The sequence below is a fragment of the Pocillopora damicornis genome, chromosome 12, assembly GCF_964200805.1.
Source record: "Pocillopora damicornis chromosome 12, jaPocDami1.2, whole genome shotgun sequence".
Classification (NCBI taxonomy): domain Eukaryota; kingdom Metazoa; phylum Cnidaria; class Anthozoa; order Scleractinia; family Pocilloporidae; genus Pocillopora; species Pocillopora damicornis.
In genome coordinates this window covers 14,281,085-14,300,997 of record NC_142681.1, presented here as the reverse complement: position 1 = coordinate 14,300,997, position 19,913 = coordinate 14,281,085, and the positions used below count along the sequence as shown (strand labels likewise).

General features: G+C 38.3%; 1 protein-coding gene and 1 pseudogene across 1 annotated transcript; one reads left to right on the top strand and one right to left on the bottom strand.

Annotated features, from left to right (window-relative positions):
* Positions 1-21: 21 nt before the first annotated feature.
* On the bottom strand, positions 22-1,663 carry LOC149036647 (uncharacterized; annotated as a pseudogene).
* Positions 1,466-4,007, top strand: LOC149036646 (uncharacterized). Its single transcript, XM_089188600.1, has 2 exons — positions 1,466-1,475; positions 1,666-4,007. Exons 1-2 carry the CDS (start codon positions 1,466-1,468, stop codon positions 4,005-4,007), a joined length of 2,352 nt encoding a protein of 783 aa, XP_089044726.1.
* The last annotated feature ends 15,906 nt before the right edge of the window (positions 4,008-19,913 follow it).

Genomic DNA, 19,913 nt, shown 5'->3' with positions numbered 1-19,913 from the left:
CTGTTGGCCAAAATTATTTTGTCAGCAGTTAGTGGTGAGAAAGTTTTGAAATCCTTTGCGAATTTTACGTCTTCTTTCATTCAAAACATCTAATACATGCTGTTTGATGCCCTCCTTGTTAAACCCTGCTGGTCCAAAACGGCAGGTCTCTTCCAATGTAGACACCAAATTTGCAAGTTCTTGTGTAGCAGCAGGATCACTCCTAAAGACTGGAAGATCATTTCCAGGCCACTTCTCCAATGCTGCACTGGTAACAGCTTTTCTTCTGAAAATAAATCAGCAAAAATGGTACATAACAAACAAGTAAGAAGAAAGTGCCAATCTAAGTGTATCTTGATGTGTCTATACAATAAGTTGCAGGAAAAAATAAATGCAGTTTTGAAAGTAAAAACTGAACTCCTAGAGGTCTTATCAGTAGTGTGCTTTTTGTGGTTTATCAGCAGCTATGCCTTTCACATTCACTTTTTCTTCAATGATTTCCACTCAGGTTAAAATTTAAATTCTGTTGGAGCATCACCTATTTCTTGTGGCTCGTATGTTAATTAATAAAACACGTTAATTTTACTAATTTTGTCTAAAGCCATAATACGAGTCTAGAAGCTTACTACGCATGCGTCTTACGAATGGCGACAAGGTTGGGGAAACTTGATGTGGAATTCAAGATGCTAAAAGTATGCCGGAGAAATCTTACGAACAGGCGAGAAATATATTACAATATATAGTTTACTTACTTTGCTTTATAAATTCTTTGATTTAATTCTGTCAATGTTTTGATTTCTGTAATTGTGGGCTTTTTACGATGCCTGCTCAACACCGGTACCAGAGGTAAAGTTAACCCTGATATCATTTCTTTCAGGTGCATCTAATCACCGACTGTAGTCAATCCGCATGCAACATACTGCGTTGTGTTCCCTTCTCTCGCCAAAAGTTTGAGTGCATTGCCGTCAATTTTCTGTTCTGTATTGAAGGAAGAAAAACCGAAGAAACCATTAATCATTGTTACAAAACGTAAAGGCAAAATGGGAACGAAAGAAACGAAGTGTCGTTTCAAATTTACACTCAGACATAGTAGCATGCAGGTAATTGGTGAAATGTAAGTCCGGATTGCATGTATACCAAATGAATCTCAGCAAACTTTCCTCAATTTTGGCACATTTGAAGATGATTTTAATCGCATCAAAAAGGAGCAACAAAACGTTTCCAAAGTCGGACCAAAGAACACTGACAGTTCACGATCGAACGAATTTACAATTTTTATATGGATTTGCTACATATGTACAACTTACCTTCGAACTTTTTAGCCACATCGTCGTTAAACTTCTCCCGAATTCGTTTGGAGACCTCATTCACCGTCCACTCTGTTAATTGCCTTGAAGCTTCCTCCATGTTATTAGGTTACTGCGATGCTCTAGCGTAAAAGCATCCGTAGGCGGCGGGAAAGTGAAAAGGCGCGAAGAGAAATACAATGGCAATCAGTAGAGCGCCCGAAAGGCATTGATGGTTACTGTGTCTAAATCTGGACTAACTCGTGACTTGCCCCAGTCCTTAATCTCTTGAAGTAGGAAGGTCAAAGCATGCCTTTACCAGTTTAGTAAGTATGGAATAGTGATGAAGTGTTTCATTACTTAGTTTTTGGATATTCTTATTGCTTTGTACCATGAAAAGAAGCTAATGGTAATAGTACTAGTGTTCATCAGGATTGGTTGCGGGACTCCAGCGGTGGAGATTATGAATCATTATCACCAGACCAACAACCAGAACTAGAGGAAAATTCAGGAGAGCTAAGACTTAAGAAAGAAATTGTATGTGCCATATGCAGAGCACTTATGTTGGTAAACCAAATGCAAGGAACATTAAATGACTTTGAAGAAGTATTGGTTTTTGCTAAAGACTTGTTTTGTCACAGTAACCAAAGTCTCACAGCTTACTGGCCAAAAAATTGGAGAGAAACTGAAAAAGTTCTTAAGGAATGTGGTTATAAGGAACCTAAAGAGTTCAAAATCTGCCTTGATCAAAGTCATCCTTGTCATTGGGATGTTATAGATTCTCCCAGTGCTACTTGTAGACATTGTGGAAAGAGTGGAAACATAAAATACTACTACCTTGGGCTTTCTCAGAAGATAAAAACATGGTTCTCTGACCCTAGTATGTGTGAAAAGATGCTGGCCCATTGGGTTAATAGAGAAGTATGGATCAGTGGAATTGGTCCAAACTTTGAGTTGTGCGAAGTGTGGGATGGCAGTCGTTTCAATGAACTGTCTTGGTTCTGGAACCCAGACAAAGAATGGGTTTTGCCATACAGATGTCACTGTTGTGGTAATGTTATCACAGTTGAGCAAATTGAAGCATTCCCTGAAAGAGATGGTGTTTACACAATACAGTGTGAAGAGTGTGGGGAAAGAACAGACCATCAACCAAAATCTGCTCGGGGCGAGCCTCGCAATATTGCACTTATAGGTCACTGGGATGGTTGGCAGCCATTTGGATCACCAGGTCAGCATAGTTGTGGAGCACTAGAAGTTACCATTGCAAATATGTACAAAAAAGATAGGAATGCAACTGATGAGGTGTATGTTGTTAGCTTTGTGCCGAGTCACATGTTGCCAAAGAAGCGACCTAATGCCCTAGATCCATTCCTTGAGCCTCTCATTTCAGAGATTGAGAACATATCTATTGATGGAGTGGAGTATGTGGGTGACTTTCCTCACCTGCCAGCTGGCAACATTGTGGTCCGTGTTTTGCTTCTACTTTGGACCGGAGATTATCCTGCTCAATGTGAAGTTGGCAAGTTCATCAAAGGTGGAATCTTAGCTTGCAGAAGAGATAAAGTTAAAGGAACCATTAATCCAATGGGTGGAACCCATTACTATTATGGACAAAACCGTCTCCATGCTAGATTCCCATGGGAAGAACGGAAACTTGCAGCAAAAATGAAAGAGGTAGCTGATGAAGATCGCCCCACTTTTCGTGAAAGGTTAAGTAGAGAGTCAGGTTACACAGGACTTAGCATACTGCATCGACTCCACAAACTGTATGGATTTTATGTTATAAAAGACACAGTATTTGATGTCATGCACAATCTTCCTTTAAACATTGTGGGGAATTTACTTAAAGACATGATCGCTGAGGAAAAACTTGATGCTAAAGTGGCAGATGAAAGGCTAGCAAAGTTCCCGTGGACTGCAGAGCTGAAAGATGGGAGGATTCCCCATGGATTATCATCCCGTCTTGGCTACTGGAAAACTGAAGAGTTCCAGAAGTTTTCCTACCCTGCCTCAGAAGTGCTTTTGGCTGGCTTGCTAGAACCATTGGACTACCATTTGTGGCAACTCACAGTGACAATGACAGAACTTATCTTCAACCATCGTAATATGTGGTCTCATGATGACTTACAATTGTTCGAGTACTTGGCAAAGCGTTTTATCATTCTTACTGAGGAGCAACAAGGACTGACTGCCTGTATGATTACTGTCCACAATCTCCAGCATATTTCAGAAGATGCTTATCGATTTTCTCATCCTGACAACTATTGGTGTTATCCCTATGAACGAGCTGTAAGGCGATATGTGGGCATCTCAAGCAATTTCAAGAACATAGAATGTTCATTTGCCAAACGTGAATCCTTCAGAGAATTGCTTAAAGTTGTGAGAGCTACCATCCTACCTCAAGAAGAGCCCAGTTTCAAAGTTGATCATCAAAAGATGTGTGCAAAATCTTTGAAAGCTGCTAAACACATTAAGAAACTGATTGCCACTAACCCAGAGTCTTCAAGTAGCTTTAAGGAGGGGGTTTTGGTTGGAGGAATGCTGTCCAGTGAAGTGCATTTATCTCAAGAGGATATTGACTTGATTATGTCTGATTCTTCCTTGCCTTCTGTTTTTCCAGACACGGCCTTTTCTTTCAAAAACTTGTGGAACCAGATCAAACACTCCAAGGCATGCTTTACAGAAAAGGAGAACACGTGGTTTTGCTGGATAATGCCAATGAGCAGCATGTTTGCCAAGTAGAATACTTCTTGTGTCTTGAAGTTGATGGAAAGTTCTCAAAAACTGTTAAAGTCTCGAAGTACTCTATGGAACTGGATGAGGAGGGTAACCCCTTATCTGACCCTTACAGTCGAGGCTTGATGACTGATATTACCACTGGTGTCCAAGTTTTGATCGCTCCAGTTACAGCAATTTTGAGGAAGGCTATACTGTACAATTACAATGATCCTCTACATCCTGGTAGGAGAACAGTGCTAGATTTTCAAAGAGAAATACAATACAATACAATATTTATTTGCCATATACGACATTTACAGATGGAAAAAAAAAAATGAAGAAAATTGATGACAGAAAATAAATGGCGAGAAAACCTGAAAGAAACCACGAGGCTCATAACAAGTCAGGCTTTCTCACTTAAAATAACTAATCTTATATTAGAATTACAATATGGACTTATGGTAATTAACTTTGACCGCGCACACGTACACACACGCACACGCACACACATATTAAGTAAGTTAGTTAAGAATTACTGCCTTACAGAAGTTAATACCTAGAGAGAAGAAATTCCTTAAGCTTTCTTTCTTTTTAGAACTAGTTATGTCAGAATTTAGCGAATTATAAAAGTTTGGACCTTGAAAGTAAATTGAAAACTTCCTGGTGTTCGTTCTGCACAGTGGCAAACGGAAGGACTGAGCGTTCCTAGTATTATAATTGTGGATTTGACTATTCAGTAAAAAAAAGTTTTTGAATTTGGAAGGGAGTGTAGAGTTCTCGAATGAAAACATAAAAGTACCTAATTGAAACGAATGGATATCATGAAATTTTAAGAGTTTAAGTTCCTTAAAAATAGGGCCAGCATGGGCAATGTATGTAGAATTGCTTACTATTCTTAACGCACGTTTCTGTAAGGTTACAATTCTTTGAAAGTTTGACTTAAAGGTACCAGCCCAAGCTAAATTGCAATAATACAAATATGGAAGGATCATAGAATTGTATAAAGTACGAAGGGAGTGAGTAGAGAGAAAAAACCTAGATTTATGAATAATACCTATAGATTTGGATAATTTATTTGCTGTTAAGGATATATGCGATTTCACGGTCAAATTGTCATCTAATAAAACACCCAAAATCATGCCAATTACATGGGGTGACATCCAAGTGCCAGTCAATATGTTTGGGTTACCCGGTGGCTGGTTAATTCAAGTTGTGAACGAGTCGCCACCACAGTTAAATGTATTCGGTGTAAGGCAACTTTTCGAAACGTTTGTGGCTTTATACTCTGTATTTCATCCTTATCAATACAATCACGCCATCGATAACCAGATCAAAAACGTCAAAATTTATATTGTGAACTTTCCTCGCTGATATCCCAGGAAATTCTTGACATTACAGTCTCTTGTTTTGCAGTTGCTTTAATTTGCATTGGTCATTAACTACGTTTGTTTTTCTGTTAAAACGCCACTGTCTGGTGCAAGAAGATAAGTCAGTCTATGACACCGCGTGCTCTCAAGGAAACGTTTTACAATTTTCTTTTATGAACTGTAACGTACCTTTTGAGCAGATAAGAGAAACAGATCATAGACATAGACTGGAGTTTCTGGTTCATTGGTAGTCTAAGATATAAAAATAAGTTGAGGAGTTAAGTCCAGAATAGCTAGGGTCTTAAAATGGCTCCTTAACAAGATTTGGTATGGGCTAAGAGTACTTGAGTACCCGCCCAAAAGATCAGAGTACGCCCTCTCATCAGATCTTGACGTTCATGATGTTTTCCTGTTTGCCTGATACTACTTACTAGGAAAGTTACCTTATATTCACAATTACAGGCATTCCCCAATACACTTCACTTGAACCATTAGTTAAAGGTTTCTGTGTGCGACAGATCCTTTTCATGGAACTGATATTCCAGGGACTTATGGTGCGTAATATTTAAGTAGACTCATTGCCAAGAATTTCAAGAGTTGATGTTATAGTGTTCCGCGGGTAGGGAGTTGACTTCTGCATTTACAGCAAATGTGTCTTGACGAATATTCAATGCCTGAAGCGATTTTACTGAATCATGGTCATTTGAATATGTTACGTCATTCGACACACGCAAATTTAGAATTTTATGTTCCATTTTTCTATCCTAAAAAAAAAATCATGTTTCCTTAACAGAAACGGTATATACCCGGCTTTAATTTCTTTTCAACTGAATTTGACTAAAACGAGGCTTAAGCTAAAAAAATAAAAGCGGATGAAACGCCACTGATAAAAGACGAAATTTGCGAAGCAACAATATTAATATTTGAGTATACTAATACCAAATGTTTTACATAAACAATAAACATGCCATTTCTCTCTAAATTTAGAGACTTGCGTCCATATCTCTACTATACTTTGTAAGTTAAATTCTTCACTTTTATTTTACATATTTTCGCGATCAGAATTTAGCGTCTTAACTTAAATGAAAGAAATCAGACAAAAATCGTAACATGTGTCGAGCCCGCGTTTTTTTCTTTTGATTTTAGATAGTTTACATTTTGTTATTCCGACCTACCTGCAGATAGCTTGTTCCGTCATCTTTCACACCCCCTATTGCCACATCATAGTTACTGATATTATTTGGTGCTACTCCAGCAACACCGAAACCAACTCAACCTGTGGTTCTTACTTGCACCATAAACTCCAGTCTGTCTGCGAACTCATAGTAGTTGTAGGAAACATTGTAATTTCCTTTGTCATCGAGTATGATCATGTTAGAGTACATGTTATACATACTGCTACTTTTTGTGGAAGCCACAAACAGCGCTAAAATACACAACTGTACAACAGCCATTTTCTTCGTCAAAGATCGGCATCGCATTCACTGAGGAACAGAAGCCTTGAATGACCGTGCATTTTTGTAATTGTCCTTTTTATAGCCTTTTTTCTAATTACTTACGTAGCCAATATCTGTCGGTGGTATATTTTGTATTTTTACCTTTGTTTTGGCTTCAAAACAAGCTAACAAGCTCACAGAGAACAGTAAGCAGCAATTAGAGGAAAAAAAATGCGAAGAGAATATTCAAGTGGAAAGTTTTCAGTGATAACAGGATGGGAAACCAAGGAAACCAGTTGCTTTCTGAATGAGATATTTCCTTTTACGGTGAATCTGAAGAGATCAAAATTGAATCATGAAAAAGCTGGAAGAATTTGTTAACTTAATCAGATGAGCACGGAGATCTCAACTACTATTCCGATAAAGGGAAGTGATAAACTGCAAGCGAATGAAGTTAAAGAAGGGTAGAAATATATAGGTAAAAAAGTGACATCTTAACCAGCTGAAAATTAGCCAATGATATCTGAGAAATATCCAAAAGGCAAAATCTATCTAAATTTAGGCAATTGGTCGTTAATTTTGGACCTACTTATAACACATAATCGCTGGTCTTTAAGCATGAGTCCAGCATTGGAACAGTATTGGTCAAGTAAGATAAATTAATCAAGTACCTTCGCTTTCAACCAATATCGATGCAAAGTTTCCCCACTTTGAAAACGCATGTACTTGACTTAACGTTTAAATATGTCAGTTGTCAATATATCTGATGACTCTTAAGTTCAGGAAAATTTGATCAAGCCACGTCACTGTTTTTTTTATTTTGAAAAATGTAGTCTCGCTTTATAAAGTTTCTCATTTTGCAATCTGTGTCACCGAGTTCTTTCGATTATGTGACCCCTGCGTTTATTTCAAAATCGACTTAATAACTCGGTATTTTTACGAGGGACCGGCGTCTGCTCAGGGCACACCAAAAGGGCAACCAAATGTCATTTTTTAAAAATAAATTAATTACCCTGCCTTAGAGACCTAAGCAGCATGATTTTTGTCTTCGTTCAGCCGTAACGAACAAACGGCTTCTTCATTTTTGTAATGTAGCAAAGGCAGTAACAAAAACCTGTTTTGTTACTGCCTTGAAATTGTGAGATTACTGTCAACAAGATCCGGTCAAATTTCCAAACTTTCATTTCATTTACTCTTTATTTAGAAAAAACACTGAAACTAAATTTGCTGGGGAAAAAAAAGCTTTTTAAAACTTTTGTTCCATACTTTATAAGTTTTTCAGCGATATATAGTTTTTATGGTTTCTTTGAAAGTAGGGCGCGTAGAACGATTTTTCAAAATGTTTTTTTCCAAAATGTTTCCTTGTTTCTTTACATTTCGATTTTTACTGTGCATTTTGTTGCATATTTGTCGTCTTTACTTGAACTCCCTCGACGAGGCCGCACAGTTCATGATCATCAAGGCAGGCAAAGCGCTAGTTCCTCTTTTTCTTCCTTCTTGTTCCTCACTGAGGAGGAGGGACGGAAGCCAAACCCCAGATCAAATTTAGCACATTTTTCTCCAATTCCGATATTTATCACTTATACTTGAAATTACTTTGCGAGTATTGGGAAAACTGTGAGTTTGAAATGTTTTCAAATTGCGCCGGTAAATATTAAAAGTGTGACGTCCCAACAAGCTGTGTTTACATACTCTCATCTAAACTAACTAGTTGGCCTATTGAGAGCGTGCGAACTATCTCAATTATTTTATAACCATCACTAGTTACAAAAGTGTGACGTGCAAAACCGAATTAGAGTCACTTGGCTTTTTTAGTAGTTTTGGCTTTGATCATGCAAATCACACCTGCTAGAAAATGAAAAGTTCACGAAGACAATGAGTCCATTATCACGCAAAGATAGCTTAGCGTTAAAAAAAAAAAAAACTTAGGTTGTACTATGGTCGATCTTGTGATGAAAATCAAACCTTTCAAAGGGGTAAACACTGAAACCTGACATTTCCTGTTGAAAAAAGAATAACACTTTTCATTTTTCATATTCAATTACATCATGAGTGATAAAAGTGTGACGTACGAAACCAAAATACTGTGTACTTATTGATGGGGTGGTAAGGGCGCAGCGAGGTCCTTTCTTCATGACCCTGAGCTTAATATTTTCCCCACTGGCCCCACCAAATTCGGTCAATAAGCATTTATCATATGACCACTAACTGTTAAAAATTTCAACCTAAATGGAACGCGATAGACGGACATACGGGCACACAAGAAGTATGCAATTTAAAACTTTTCCCTTTATTTCGATAAGCCCAGAGGGGGGAAGGGAATAACCTAAACACACGTGATCTGGATACCTAAAACACTGTGACAGCGGAAGTTAGGAAGGTTGGGAAAAGTAATTCGTTATTTTTGTTGTTTCATTTTGAAAGCATCAGCCACACTGTCAACATCTTGGTAAGTGCGATTGAAAATCTTTCCTAGTCACTCGGTTTTTATCAGCTTTAGTTATTTAGTAACTGTAGAGAGGTAAGGCACTTATGGCAAAGCCCAGTACCTACTTTTTTGATCTTTATGTTTGCGATACGTCACGTTTCGAGTGTTAGCCCTTCGTTAAAGCGGTTGATGGCGCGATTGAATCGTCACCACGGCCAAATAAATTGGTTTTACGGCAACTTTTTCAAATCTCTGTGGCTTTATACCGTATAATTTATCCTCATTAACTAAAATAAGGTTATTGAGTATTGTACAATTTGAGAAATTGATGATCATAAAACTGGACTGTCCCACGTTGATATAGGAAATCCGTAGTGCTTCATTACGTGGTTTTCCGGTGGCTACGATCTCCACTAGCTATTAACTTGATACTTTTTAGGAGGGTTTAACGATCGATTCCAAGATTGCGGTAGACTTCAATTGAATCTCCGTTTTCTACTTGTACACAAATGTTTCATGGTTGAGATACTATTCGCTTAAGTTTTTAGATACTAGCGGTGGGTTCTACGGTACATATGTTTCTAAACGCCGTAATCCCTTTCTTTTTTCTGTCTGTTTAAGCGCCAGTCTCGCATAAGAAGATAAGTCATGACGCTGCGCACTCATGAAGAGAGATGTTTTAATTTTCTCAGAGAAACTAAAACTTTCTTAAATTCACTGTTATTGCATACAGAGTATAAGCGTACTTTTGCGTTGAACGGATGCTTCATATCCTCACCGTAAAGTCGCTTTCTTCAAACCGTTATGGTTTCATACAATATATTTCAACCTCATCATAACTAAGATTGTTCGGCATTGTTTAGTTTGAGAAACTGATGGTTTCCACAATCACGTGATCAAAAACTAAAATCAATCCTATATTAAGGCATAGTTATAATGCAGAATGTCTTTCACCGATGTCAGCAGTGGCGGCCCAAGCTCACATCTCGAGGAAACGCAAACGATTAATTCATGAAAGCGCCACGCGTTGTGTGATTCGGTGCTAAGTTACGAGAGTTGAACATGTTATAAACAGAGGAAGATGTTTCATTTTTGGACCTAAAATCCGTCATTAGTCAGAAAAGTGTGACGAGCTCAACCGAAATACAGTCACTCAGTTTTTTTTAGCAATTCTGGCTTCGATCATGCAAATCACACCCGCTAGAAAATTAAAAGGTCACGAAGGCAATAAGTCGATTGTCACGCAAAGATAGGTTACCGTTTAAAGAAAGAAACTTAGGTTGTACTGTGATCAATCTTGTGATGTAGATGAAAGCTTTAAAAGAATCAACACTTAAACTTGTCGTTCCCCATGAAAAATAGAATAACACTTCTCATTTTTCATGTTCAATTACATCATTAGGGATAAAAGTGTGACATACAAACCCAGTCAAGTCAATAAACATTTTATCATATGACCACTAACTGTTGAAAGTTTCACCTAAATAGGACGCGATAGACGGGTATACGAGCACAAATCTTTTTTTTGTTGTTGTTGTTTTTTGTCTAGCGGCGAATTCTACAGTACATATTTTTCTAAACGCCGTTATCCGTTTTTTTCTCTGTTTAAGCACCAGAGTCTCGAGTAAGAAGATAAGTCATGACGCTGCGCGCTCACGAAGAGAAATGTTTTAATCTCTTGATAGAAACTAAGACTTTCTTAAATTCAATGTTACTGCATGCATAGTATTGGCGTACTTTCCCGTTGATCGGATGCTTCATATCCCTACCGTTATATGGCTTTCTTAAAACCGTTAAGGTTTTATACAATATATTTCAACCTCATTATAACTAAGATTGTTCAGTATCGTTTAGATCGAGAAACTGATGGTTTCTACAATCACGTGATCAAAAACTAAAATCAATCCTATATCAAGACATATTTATAATGCAGAATGTCCTTTGCTGATGTCAGCAGAGGCGGCCCAAGCTCACATCTAGAGAAAAAGCAAACGGTATCTATGCATGAAAGCGTCACGCGTTGTGTGACTCGGTAGTCACTCACAAGAAATGAACACTTCCTATAGAATTGTATGGGGAACCAAATATGGTCGATTTGAAGTAGTAAAAGTGACGTGCAAAACCGAAATAGATTCATTGCGAAGTAAACTGCTGATCGGTTTTCCATATCAGTTCATGAAAAGTTGATTATCGCTCACAGCAAACTTACCGTTTAAAGAAAGAAGCTTTGGTTCTATTGGTATCGATCTTGTAATGAAATTTTAATTTTCGAAATGGATGGACACAGAAGCCTAACGTTTCCTGTGAAAAAAGAATGGAATAAGTTATTTTATACATATGTTCAATCCATCAGTGGTTGGTTATAAAGTGTGACGTACGAAACCGAAATTCATTCGTTTGAGATGGAACACTTAAATCTTCGGAGTAAATGTTGATTCGCCCTCCAGATCCTCCTCTCATTAATTCGCCATTAGTATTCGAATTCCGTTTTGAATTTTCGAAAGTCGCATGAAAACTGGGGAGTTTAACTCTCACTATCTTCTGCAAGGTTAGAGATATATTTATGATTTGTACTAACACTTCGTGAAATGAGAATCACTAGTTCACGTCCCGTACATAATGAATGACTTCAGGAAAAAAAAACATACCATTTTGATCTTTTTCTCGATCGTATTTGATAATTGATCAGTTCCTATTCTCCGTAATTTTGTTAAATACTTTTAATCACAGTTTTCATTCTTCCTAATCACAAATTGGCAGTAACAGTGTTTGATAGACGGTCTTAATCTTAATAAGATTAACCGTGAGCCGTAAAACGGCCAAAAAAAATTAGCAGTTAAACAATTTTCTAGTAAAAATTTATGGAACGAGTTGTTAAACATTTCTGGTAACAACTCGTGGTATGATGTTAACCGTTACTTGTAAAATGGCCAAACGTTTAACCGTTAGCCGTAAAAGCCATCACCCCGAAAACGAAATTTCTCCGCATTTCGAGAAATCAGGTAATGTTGACATCAATACTAAATTAAACGAGAAGCAAGCTTGTCAAGCTGGCAATTGTTTGTTATTTTTTAAAGACCTGGAAGAACCTAAGCCATATATAATTTTTTTTGATTCAAATGATCGCTGGGTGTTAGTGCCCTCTAGTTGCAAGTTTCTTGCGATTGTTTGAGGAAAAGAGGAAACAAAAAGGTTGAAAAGCACTATTCCCATTGGGAGTTTTGAGGAAAGTCCCTTCCGGATGCGCGGATCCTACAACATAACTGTAGTCCAGTCCATTTCCCCCACCTCTCTTCCCTTCTCAAAAGAAATATGAAGGACAATTAAGTATAACTATTGATTATTACTGAAAGTCAAGCTACCTCCTCATTTTCTTGTTGCCATATTTCAGTCATTGGATTAACACCTTCAAAGGTAAGACCAGTGATGTGGTTATGTTCAAGCAAATTACCGATCCACTCCGTCCGTTTTCTTTTCTTTTTTTTTTATCAATTATCTCAGTTGCTATTTTTGTCTTCGATCATGCAAATCACACCCTCAAGAAAATGAAAAGTTCACGTGTACAATGGGTCAGTTTTTACGCACAGATAGCTTACTGTTTAAAGACAGAAGCTTTAGTTGTACGCTCAATCTTATCGATCTCGTGATGCAAATCCTAACCAACTAAAAGGGATGAACACTGAAGCCTGGCGTTTTCGAATAAACAAAGTAAGATGTGTCATTTTTGGATGCTCAAATCCATCATTAGTTAGAAAAGTGTGACGTGCCAAACCAAAATACAGTCACTAAGTTTTTTTAGTATTTTTGGCTTCGATCATGCAAATCACACCCGCTAGAAAATGAAAAGTTCACGAAGACAATGAGTCCATTATCACGCAAAGATAGCTTAGCGTTAAAAAAGAAACTTAGGATCGATCTTGTGATGAAAATCAAACCTTTCAAAGGGGTAAACACTAAAGCCTGACATTTCCTATAACGAATAAGATTGATGGCGCGATTGAATCGCCACCACAGTGAAATAAATTCGTTATCCAGCGGTCTTCTCAAATCTCTGTAGCTTTATACCGTTTAATTTATCCTCATTAACTAATGTTATTGAGTATCGTTCAATTTGAGAAATTGATGATCATAAAACTAAAATCAGAACTTTATTTATGTTGTGGACTGTCCCTCGCTGAAGGAAATCCGTGGTGCTTGATCAGGTGGTTTTCCAGTGGCTGTGACTCTACATCAGCTATCAACTTGAATCTGTTTAGAAGGGTTGAACGAACGATTCAGAGATCGCACTAGATTCGAAATGCCATATTTCTACTTGTACACAAGCGTTTCATTGTCGAAATACCCTTCACTTAAACCTTTGGATACTAACGGCGGGTTCTGCGGTACATATTTTTCTAAAGCCGTAATCTGTTTCTTTTTTTTTCCGTTTAAGCCCCAGAGTCTCGCACAGGAAGATAAGTTGTGAGGCTGCGCGCTCACTAAGAGACATGGTTTAATTTTCTCAGAGGAGTGAAACTTTCTTAAATTCACTGTTATTGCATTCATAGTATAAGCGTATCTTACCGTTGAACGGATGCTTTATATTTCTACCGTTAAATTTCTTTCTTCAAACCGTTAAGGTTTTATACAATATATTTCAACCTCAGTAGTTAAGATATTGTTAGGCATTGTTTAATTTGAGAAACTGATGGTCTCAACAATCACGTGATCAAAAACTAAAATCAATCCCATATAAAGATATATTCATAACGCAGAATGTCCTTTACTGATCAGTGTCAGCAGAGGTGGTCCAAGTTCACGTCTCGAGAAAAAGCAAACGATTAATTCATGATAGCGTCACGGGTTGTGTGACTTATGTGTTAAGTTATGAGCGAAATATGGTCGATTTATAGCGAGAAATATTTCGAGAAATCAACATTTAACACGTAAAATCAATAAAAGTACACACATCTTGTCTGTCCATATTAGTTTCTGGCGCTTTCTGCCGTTTTAAGCTTACTTTGCCATCGCTGTTATTCCCATCCCCACAGTGACACCTCGCGTTAATCGAGCGTCCCAATCAACCAAGCAGACAGCTGTCCCCGTGATAGGTCTGCAATTCCTGATCCATAATAGGAATGCACGATAGAAGCGGTAACAGGATCGTGCATGCTATACCACTGGAACATACCACAGAAACCTTTTTCCAGCCTCTCGAAAATTGTTGATGACTTCCCTTACCACAGTAGACTTACCAGTTCCCCCCTTGGCCAGTCCCTAAAAAGTTATGACCCTTACAAGCCAAGCATACAATCTCCGCCCGTCCGTGAGATAAGTAAACGCTCATATTGACGACATGCTAATAACCACCAAACTACTCTACTGAATATTATGGAGAACGAGTTGTCACAGGAAGAAAAATTATGAAATAACATAATGAACATCACTTGACGATCTGCGTGCTCAAGGAATTGGCTGAACTAATAGAAATTTTATTGTCCTTTACAATGAATTTCCGGTGACTAAGTAGGCATTAACACCAACATAACTGTAAGGGGGTAGATTAAGGGTAATTCGGCCAAATCTTGCTGGCTTTTCTTTTTATCCAGAAGTTTAGTGACATCATCTTGGAAAGGTAAATGCAATCGACGGTAGGGCATCATGTGGACAATTATATTTACTATATTCGTTTTCAGGGACATTCGTCTGATAAATGCGCTCATTGCTTTTAAAATGAACAATCTTTGCAAATGTTGCCATATTCCCGAATGTCAATAACTTACATCTGTGATCATCTCGGTAATGAACCAAAAGAACGGTGTTTCAATAAAATCGAGCGAGGGAATTTCCAGTATAAACATTTTGGACGGTACATTATTTAAACTGTCGAATAGTTCTCGAGAAAACTAGAGCAATTTTCTCATTAATCATTCTTGTATTATTCATGAATAAGAAATAAAATAGAGTGATCCTAATGGTATGCATTGCACATACGTTTTGACAGCCGGTATAACAAAATCAATAAACTAAGAATGGTGAAACTAGAACTTATATTTTGGATTATTCCTTTCTGATTCCTTTCTGATTTCTTTTGATTTCCATGGATTTTTCATAAGCTGAATTTGCATTTTATTCTTGTCTTTTTTGTTTGTTTTTAATCAAAGCGAATAATGCCTCAAAAATAAATCAGCGAGTCAGACTATGACACATGGTAGCAGTTTGTTTCCTTTGAGAAAAGGTAGCTTCCTTACCTCACAATACATGATATAACCAAGCCTCTTATTCTTCAATCTTCTTCATTGATTGAATCAATGAGCTTCATTATCAATTAAGAAGGGACTATCTTTTCCCATTTCTTTCTGTTTCCGGTTTCCTAATTATCTGCCTTAAAAGTTGAGACACTGGGAAGAGAAATGTTTTTAGTTTCCTCATACGATTAGAAAGACCAGAAGTTCTAGTTCGATCACAAATCCTGTTACAAATTCTTAGTAACAATGAAACTTTTTGATTTTCAAATATGAATGTAGTTTAAGTCAGGCACAACTGTCTATCACCTGAGTGAAATGTGAACAAAGGTAGAAAAAACTGAATATTAAAACCAAAACTCTTAGTAATTTTTTTTTTTTTTTTATGCGATTATCATTTGGTATCTATTTGTTTATAACCTGTATGAGCTTTCTTAACATTGATTTATTATATTCCAATTGTAACTGTTTTAAAACTACAATTAATTCCATTGTCATTCCTTTAAGCCCATTTTCGGATAATCTTTAAGTTTTCTTTGAAGTTTGTAAGACTTTTCACTAATCTTCAGACTGCTCCAACATCGAGGATGTACATAATAGATTTTTGGCTTTAACGTTCACTCACAAAAAGATGAAAGACAGAAATCGGTAGGAATATGATTCAACCTAAGGGCAAAATGTTTCTTTTACATCACGTGACGAGATGAAGGAACCAAAAAACCCAGGTCAAAGAATAATATATAGATTTAGCCAAGCCTAAAAGCGGAGCTCGTATTTTTTCCTTGCCCCGGCCAGGACTAGAACCCGGGTCGCCCGACTCGCAGCCCAGTGCACTGACCACTGAACTACTGGACAAAGCCGTGGCGTTGGCGTGCCCGCGGTACAGTTGACCACGCATGTTAAAAGAAGCAACTTGTACGGTCGTACGGTCGAACGGTCGTACATCCAAATTTTTTCGGCTTGATGGGCTACTACTATTTTGCATAATTTTGGGGCTACGCTCTGCGAGCTCCGCTACTATTTACGACAGTGACCCAGTGAGTTAAGTCTAGTTTTTACGGTTCGCTTACCTGCGAGTTAACAAAGTCGATGTACTTCAACACGGAAGCTGAGTCAGTTCAGTAATAAACTTGGTCTTCTGTCATTTCCAATTCTTCTCCAATAATTCTGGAGAGCCTTACGCAGATAACACTGACTGTCAGTTCCAATATTGGAATTGAAATTTCATGTATTGGACTTGCTTCTTCCATGACAAATGCACAGTGAACTTAGTTAATGACATTTTTCAAACGGAAGTAAACGAAGGCTGAAATTCATTATCATGGCCAATTTACATTGTCAACTCAGTTGGTAAAGCCAAATAGTTTTTTAATACCCCACCAAAGTTTCTTCAAAAACTTACCCCGTTGTTTATAGAAACTATGCATGTGGAAAGTTCTCATTGCAAAAGTTAAGATAAAGTCTGTCAAATTTTTTTATCTTTGTACAATGACTTTAAAGTCATGTAATGTTCTGCAAAAATCCCAACTTGAGGAAAATGAAAGGTGACCAACCGACTTCTTCACATTTTTTTTGGTTTTGTTTTTAAGCGGATATTGTGAATTCTAACACTTTCAACTTGTTACAAATAGTTTCCGGGTGTAATCGACCCAGCCCGTTTTTGTAACTTAACATGTGTGTTCCTGTTTGAAGTGACTTGTTATTAATTAAGATTATCGACCATTTAGTATTGTGTTACTAAAAATAATGTTTCCCTGATAACAGGTGAGGATTGCAATGGAAACCTAACAGCAGAAGCCATGACACCTTTCATGAGCCTCGCCTTATTTGTTGCCCTGTTCTTGCTCAACTCAGATCGCATTCAGAAAGCCATTGAGATATGCAGCGAATGTTTGATTTTGCTAAATGGCACCGATCAAAACAGCAAAGACCAATTTGATTCAGCACTGCTACAATTTTACAGCGACATCTATACCATTCTTTTCAGCGCTTATCGTCATATCTCTGACTACATAAGTGCGAAAAGATACGGAAGGAAACTGTTTGACTTATACAGAGGGTATGGAATTATGCTTTATAAACTTGGCGAAAGCCTAAAAGCAAAGGAATATTTTGAAAGGGCCCTTGCCATAGCAACCAAAATTGGCGACAGAGAAGGGGAAGCATCATGTTATGGAAACCTAGGTACTGTGTTTCTGTCCGTTGGCCAATACGACAAGGCTGAAGAGTATCTCCAAAAAGCGCTTGTCATCAGAACTGAAATTGGCGACAGAGGAGGGGAAGCATCATGTTATGGAAACCTAGGTACTGTGTTTAAGTCGCTTGGCCAATACGACAAGGCTATAGAGTATCTCCAAAATGCGCTTGTCATCAGAACTGAAATTGGCTACAGGGAAGGAGAGGCAACTGGCTACGGAAACCTAGGAATTGTGTTTCAGTCACTCGGGCAATACGACAAGGCTAAAGAGTATCTCCAAAAAGCGCTTGTCATCACAACTGAAATTGGCGACAGAAGAGTAGAAGCATCATGTTATGGAAACCTGGGAACTGTGTTTCACTCGCTCGGGCAATGCGACAAGGCTATAGAGTATCTCCAAAAAGCGCTTGTCATCAAATCTGATATTGGCGACAGAAAAGGAGAAGCATCATGCTATGGAAACCTGGGAACTGTGTTTCACTCGCTCGGGCAATGCGACAAGGCTAAAGAGTATCTCAAAGAAGCACTTGTCATCAAATCTGAAATAGGCGACAGAGAAGGAGAGGCAACTGACTGCGGAAACCTAGGAACTGTGTTTCAGTCGCTCGGGCAATACGACAAGGCTAAAGAGTATCTCGAAAAAGCGATTGTCATCAGAACTGAAATTGGCGACAGGGAAGGAGAGGCAACTGACTACGGAAACCTAGGAACTGTGTTTCATTCTCTCGGGCAATACGACAAGGCTGTAGAGTATCTCCGAAAAGCGCTTGCCATCAAATCTAAAATTGGCGACAGAGGAGGAGAAGCATCATGTTATGGAAACATAGGAGCTGTGTTTCAGTCGCTCGGGCAATACGACAAGGCTAAAGAGTATCTCCAAAAAGCGCTTGTCATCACAACTGAAATTGGCGACAGAAGAAGAGAAACATCACGTTATGGAAACCTAGGAACTGTGTTTCAATCGTTCGGGCAATACGTCAAGGCAAAAGAGTATCTCCAAAAAGCGCTTGCCATCAAATCTGAAATTGGCGACAGAAAAGGAGAAGCATCATGTTATGGAAACCTAGGAGCTGTGTTTCAGTTGCTCGGGCAATACCACAAGGCTATAGAGTATCTCGAAAAAGCGCTTGTCATCAGAACTAAAATTGGCGGCAGAGGAGGAGAGGCAACTGACTACGGAAATCTTGGTACTGTGTTTCAGTCGCTTGGGCACTACGACAAGGCTAGAGAGTATCTCCAAGAAGCCCTCGCTATCAATTCTGAAATTGGCGACAGGAGAGGAAAGGCATCGTGTTATGGAAACCTAGGAACTATGTTTCAGTCGCTCGGGCAATACGACAAGGCAAAAGAGTATCTCCAAAAAGCGCTTGTCACCAGAGCTAAAATTGGCGACAGAGAAGGAGAGGCAACTGACTACGGAAATCTTGGTATTGTGTTTCAGTCGCTCGGGCAATACGACAAGGCTAAAGAGTATCTCCAAGAAGCCCTCGCCATCAGAACTGAAATTGGCGACAGAAGAGGAAAAGCATCATGTTATGGAAACCTGGGAACTGTGTTTCACTCTCGTGGGCAGTACGACAAGGTTAAAGAGCATCTCCACAAAGCGCTCGCTATCAGAACTGAAATTGGTGATAAGGAAGGGGAGGCAGCAGATCTTGCAAACCTTGGAGTTTTGTCTAGAACTGTTGGAGATTATGAAGCTTCGGAAGTATGTTTGGAGAAAGCTTTATCCATATCTAGAGATATTGGAGACAGAAGAAAAGAGTTCCAAATCCTTCAAGAGCACGCTATTTTGTATTTATATCAAAATAAAATCAAAGACTCCCTTTCGCGTCTTCATCTGTGCATTGAAAAGTATGAGGAGCTGAGACATTTCTTGGGCGCCAATGATCAATTCAAAACATCCTTTCTGGAGGACTCAGGAATATTTACCCACAAGCTGCTTTGTAATTTGCTTTGTGCCACCGGAAATTCTCGGGATGCTCTTTACGTTGAGGAGTTGATTCGAGCTATAGGCCTATCAGACTTGATGGCAGAGAAGTACTCGGTTGAGACGCACATCTCTGCTTATCCACAATCTTGGTTTGGCATTGAAGACATCTCTAGAAAGGAAGATAACTGTACTTGTCTGTACATTTCTTATTTTCAAAATGATTTGCATTTGTGGATCTTGAAAACAAGTGGAGTCTTCACTTTAAAAGAATATCTGTGGAAGAGAATCTAGTTCAGGCTGGGTTGCCCAAAGATTTGCCTTTAAGTAAATTTTTGGCAGATTGTT